At 36.5% G+C, this 6,234-nt stretch overlaps 1 protein-coding gene across 1 annotated transcript; it reads left to right on the top strand.

The window, feature by feature from the left end:
* Positions 1-1,669: 1,669 nt before the first annotated feature.
* LOC132557246 (uncharacterized) lies at positions 1,670-2,404 on the top strand. The gene has a single exon (XM_060221736.1). It carries the CDS (start codon positions 1,670-1,672, stop codon positions 2,402-2,404), a length of 735 nt encoding a protein of 244 aa, XP_060077719.1.
* Positions 2,405-6,234: the final 3,830 nt, after the last annotated feature.

The raw sequence follows: 6,234 nt of genomic DNA, 5'->3' as shown, positions 1-6,234 counted from the left end.
AGATGACCAAAAGTAATCGCAGGATCCTCCATCTTTGACAGCTTTAAAGCGAACAGACCAAGTGTTGAGTACTCTATGTCGTTTTGTAGTAGTGGAGTCAATGGATGGAGGCTTTAAGACCACCAGAGATCATAGAGTGCAATAACATTCCAAACATTCACGAGGAAATTCCTACCCCCGAGGTAACAAAGAATTACGAACACTTACATGATCTCTCCGGTATTATCCAACCTGTGCAAAATGAGGTCGAGATCTCACTACTCATTGGACGTGACTTACCAGAGGTTCATCACATTCCAGATCAACGGATTGGAGGAACTGGTTCGCTATTTGCCCTTAGACTACGATTTGGTTGGGTCATTGTTGGGGAAACTTGTTTAGGAGATGTACATAGAGCAGACAAAGTGAATGTGAACAAATTATAGATGCTTCCCAATGGCAGGCCTACTTGCCTTAATCCATGTTACAACAGAATGGAAGTACAGGATTCCCTGTAAGACCACATTTTCGTCAGGACACCTGATGACAACAGACCTGGGTTATCTGTCAATGATAAACAATAACTAAACATTACGGCCGCAGAGTTTAACAAGGACAGTGAAGGAAACTGGGTGGTACCACTTCCTTTTCAGAAACCCAGAGAAAGACTTCCCAATAATCATGAGGCTGTCTTGAAGAGGGCAATATCCTTAGAAATAAGTATGATCCGAGACACGAACAAGAAAGAGGATATGTTCAAGTTCATGGAAAGCATTTTGAAAAAGGGCCATGCAGAGGTGGCTCCTGAAGTATCAGATGAACAAGAAAGATGGTGTCTTCCTCTTTTCTGGGTTTACCACCCTTGCAAACCTGGAAAAATCATGGGCGTCTTTGATTCTTCTGCCAAATTCAAAGGAGTGTCGCTTAATGATGTCCTGTTGACCGGACCCAACATGAATAATCTTATGGGTGTTCTTTTGTGCTTCAGAAAAAGAGCTGTAGCCATGGCAGCAGACATAGAACACATGTTCTACTGCTTTGTCGTAAATCAGGATCATAGAGATTTCCTGCGATTTTTCTGGTACAAGGGAAATGACTTTACTAACCCATTGATCGAAAACAAAATGACACGACATGTCTTTGGAAATGGTTCATCTCCTACAATAGCAACCAACATATTGGTGACGTGCGCAAGTTCGTTTACAGGAACTTTAATGTGGATAATGGTGTTTTTCTGTTACAGACACAGAGAGGGCTATTTGTCAAATGTGGCGGACAAAGGAGGTTGTTCAGCAGGACGGAAAGCTTCGATTGCATAAGATCATTTCAAATGCACCAGAGATCCTTCAGGCATTCAACCACGAGGAGCTGGCAAAAGAAGTCAAGGATTTAGCCCTTTACCGACACAAACTAGCCTGGGTTTATACTAGGATGTAAATTCAGACTCATTTACCTTTCATGTCTCTTCAGAAGTGAAATTGTACACCAACCGCAGTGTATTGTCTACTATTAACAGTTTGTTTAACTCCATTGGGTTTGTTGTTCCAGTCTTAATCAAGGGCAGATGCATTCTGAGGTCGTGTATGTCGTCCCCTGCAACTGGGATGACCCATTTCCGCCTGACTTAGAATCGGTATGAAGAGATTGGAGAGACTCATTACAAGCTCTTACATCAATCTGCATTACCAGGATGTATGAGCAAGTGAAGGAGGAGAATTTGGTCACCACAGAACTGCACACCTTTTGTGATACATCTAAAGATGCAGTTGGTGCCGTTACGAATCTGCATACTACTGGAAAAGATGGCACAGAGACAGTATGCTTTGTGCTAGGCAAAGCAAAATTAGCTCCTCAAAGAGGTCATATGATCCCGAGGTTGGAATTAAGTGCGGCAGTTCTTGGGATTGAGGTAGCAAGAATAGCCAAACAACAGCCAGATTTGAAGATTGATGAGGAAAAGTATTACACAGACGGTAGCATTGTTTTGGGATACATCTACAATGAGGAGAAATGGTTTTATGTGTATATACCTAACAGAGTGGATAGATTTAGGAGTGCTTCTTTTCCTAAGCAGTGGAACGATGTGGGAACCGAAAACAATCAAGCAGACTTGGCAACTAGGTCAGTATTGGCTGATGAACTTCGAACCTCTACATGGATCCAGGGAGATGACTCAAGTGTTTTCAGTGAAAACTGTCAATTGTTTCCTCTCATTGAGGCAGGAAATGACAAGGAGGTTTACTCTGACATATCCATCTCTAAGACGTCTGTGGAACAGCGTTCTATTCTCAATACAGACCTATTCAAAAGATTCTCCAGTTGGTCGAAGTTGGTGAAGTCCATTAGTGCCTTCAAACTTGCTTTGAGACACCGAAGAGGAAATCCTAATGCTGGTTCAGCGTTTAATGATCTCGAGATTATGTAAAAAACTCAGGTCATCATCTTTCAAAGTGTTCAACAAGAAGCATATGGCAAAGAGATCCTATGTTTAGAACAAGGCAGGAGACTTCCTGAAAACAGTTCTCTTTTGTCACTCTGTCCTACTCTGGATTTGAATGAGATAATGAGGCTTGAAGGTAGACTGAAGAGATCACAGTCTGTCGTGGCAAGCATGAACCCAATCATTGTTCCGGAGGGCCAACATATTGCGGTACTTCTCAATAGGCACTTTCACGAGAAGGTGCATCATCAAGGTAGACAGATCACAGAGGGCACCGTTAGGGAAGATGTTGTAAGGGAGGTAACCCCTATTCAAATTCTGACAATAAAGGTTGGATAAAGAACACCCATTTTGGTGCAACATTTCTTCAATGATTGTCAAAATTTGCTTCAGCCTCCTGGAGTCAGATAGGGATTTTTTTAATTCCTTAAAAATTCGTTTTTAAGATAATCTGTTTTTTATGTTGCTCATAAGGTTTACCTACATTTCTGTGAAAGTAAAAACCTGCCTCTTCTGAAATCATATTAAAAAAAATAATTCGAAAACTGTCTCTGATTATAATGACATTGTTTTATTTTTAATCACAGAAAAATCACCGAACAGCATTCAAAAGTTAAGTCTTAACAAGTTCACAAATATAAACATTTCGCAATATATCAATTTTAACTCCAGACAGAAAAAACTTAAGTACCAAATATTGAGCACTATATACTGATATGTTTCAGAAAAAAAGAATTGTGTCCAGGCCACACTGCACCTTATGCACTTTATGTGTTATTTGCGAAAAAGACATCTCACTGTTATCTGAATCTCAAGATGTACAAGATGACAAGCAGTGTTAAATCTCCAGCATCTTTGCCATTTACAGTGTGTGTAAATATCAAAGGTTTACAAATGCAAGCAAATTAAATATTCAGTTTTGTTTTACTGCTTTGTTTTTTTGGAAATCTGTAGGAGCAAGTTAGTAATATTTCCTACACCTATTACCGTGAAAACTAAATTATGATTTAAATTTTTAAAATATCCTTATTAAAATCAAATATTTTATCCATACTTCAATATACCTCAGCTAGAGAGAACTTCTCATTAGCTTGATAGGTTGATTGTCAGACTAGTGCCCAGAGGTCCCCGGTTCAAATCCTAGCAGAGACATTGAAATAAATAATGACCTCAGTTACATTGGCGCCCACGTAGGGACTGAGAAATAATACTTGACAGTACTTTCACAAGTACCGCTGTAACCCCCTGAAAATCAAGGACAAATTATTTCCAGGAGTGGGAGTATGTAACCATTGTAAATACCAGCCGCAATATACCACTCGGCTAAAGAGAACTTCTCTTTAGCTCAATCAGTTGAGCATCAGACTAGTGCCCAGAGGTCCCGGGTTCAAATCCTAGCAGAGACATTGAAATAAATAATGACCTCTGTTACACTAGGCACAATATTATACCATCCATCTAGAGATAACTTCTCTTTAGCATAATCGTTTGAGCATCAGACTAATAAGCCAGCTGTCCTGCATTCATATCCTTTGGAATACATAATGTTACAATGACACCCCTGTAGGGACTCTGGAATGGTACTTAATCATGCCCCACAAGCATTGCTCTAATTCCTGGAAAATTAGGACAAGTTCTTTCCTAAATGGGTAGTATGTAACCGTGGTAAACTTCTCTTTAGCTCGATCAGCTAAGCACCAAACTTGTGAGCTAAATGGCCGAGTTCAAATCCTTGAGGAGCAATTAAATAAATTTTTAAAAATTGACTTCTGTTAAATGGCAATGTCACAATTAAGTAGCTCACATGTTTTATGAATATCCATTTGTAATTACCTGACATATCCTAAACTGTTATTTTCTGTGTCTATCTACCTGGAATTTGTAAAGACATACTACATATCAAATTACAAACAAAAATAAAACATGTCAAAATTCAAATTACTAATTAAAAAGTAACAAAATATTGAGAACCATGACTCCATATTTACAAGTACATGTTTGTGCAAATAGCTATACACAAAATTGAAGAATGAAAAATGTACACATATTGATAAAGTAGGAAAAATTCTACATCATGTTTACATATAACCATCCTCACAGTTCAAACACTTGTCTTATACATTTTGTATTTCGTTTAATAACGCTGAAAATCATAACAATAACAACATAACAAGACGTAGTGATACCGGTCTCACAATGTCTTGAAATGGTTTAGACTGGAAAAAGGAAATAAGTCAAACATCTTCAAACGTGCTCATCCTGGTCCTAGTGTCAGTTCTCTTATGTTTTACACCAATCACATTATGTTTTACAATTCACATTTTCCTTTGTAACAGGAAAAATGATTGGATGATAAGAAGTTTAAAACTCACAAGAAATTTGAAACTAGTCCCAGTACTACACTCACAAGAAACCTGAGCATTTCATAACTTGAGATTTTTTATCCTAACTATCTAGATAGAAATTTTATTTCAGAACCATATACAATATGTACAATTAGCAATGTGTGCATATCTGAATTCTGTTGTGGTTATCTCGTTGCTTTCCTACTCACTGCACCCCTTCCCTCATCCCCTCAAAGAAAAATTAACGAAAATTACTGACTTTAAAAAACCTTAGAAGTTATCAACTGTTATTTATACAAATAATTCAAGTTTGAGCACAAATATCTTTTGGAAGTAGCTCAGTACTTTCACACGTATACAAAACAAATAAAAAAATTAAGGTGCCGATAGGTTTTGTAGTAGAATCATTTCTCTTGCAACCAAGATTTTTTCTTTTTCTGTTTTATGAGGAGGAGCTGGGTGCACACTCCAATTTCCTATCCTTTCAAAAAAGTCTTATACCAAATCAACATATATACACTATCATCACTAAAACAATCACATATTTGTCGATGTCAACATCCACATCTTACAAAAAACGTTAATTTCACATATGGACAGTTGCATAGAGGTAATTCAATGAATCTTTAAAAATGTGAAATAATATGGTATATGGAGAAAAAAATCTTACAAGACAATAGTATCACTGATATGCTTTACAATGAAGTTCTTAAAAAATTGACAAATAAAATCATTTACCATCAAAATGTTGGCTATTTTGAATCCTTAAACCTTTGTTAGAAAATGAGACAGATGAAAATATTATACTCCTATAACATGCTTGTGAAAGGGAGGCAGTTCTAGACCTCTCCCACTATCACACTGGTGATGCATATAAACAAGATTTTTTGTGAGTTGTGGAAATTCTGTTCACATATAAAATGGCACAATATATATATGTCTTGTACAAAATATAAGAAAACAAACACAAACACAATTCAACTTCAAAAATCATACATAATTGAATTTTTAAATGTTGATATTAAGAAAAGAGTGCATATTAGTGAAAAATAAAGACTGTTTAGTACATGTATCACAAAAAAATCACAGGACTCATTTCTACAAAAAAAATAACAGTAGGTTAATCAATAAAAAATCATGATGTAAAGTTTGATAGATTAGAGTACACATCACAGTCAGAATGAAATCAATTGTCTGAATTCATCGTTTCACCATAACGTGATATTTCACATATATATATATATATATATATATATAAACTTATATCTTCTATATATAACTGCTATTTGAAACCCTGTTCATTTCAAAAAATTGCAAAAGCGCATATAAAACAACAAACTCCAATAGCAGTGTAGCATTTGGTACAGGCATTGGAAGTGAATTCATACATTAGTGTCAATTAGATCAAGTTTACAGGCATGTGTACATATATATATAAGTATGGATTTTACAAGTTTGTCAAAGAGACAG

The sequence above is a fragment of the Ylistrum balloti genome, unplaced genomic scaffold, assembly GCF_031769215.1.
Source record: "Ylistrum balloti isolate Yb309-2 unplaced genomic scaffold, AGI_CSIRO_Ybal_v1 Utg370650, whole genome shotgun sequence".
In the NCBI taxonomy this organism is placed as follows: Eukaryota; Metazoa; Mollusca; class Bivalvia; order Pectinida; family Pectinidae; genus Ylistrum; species Ylistrum balloti.
Note: the sequence above shows the minus strand (reverse complement) of the source record. Positions and strands in the feature narration are given on the sequence as shown.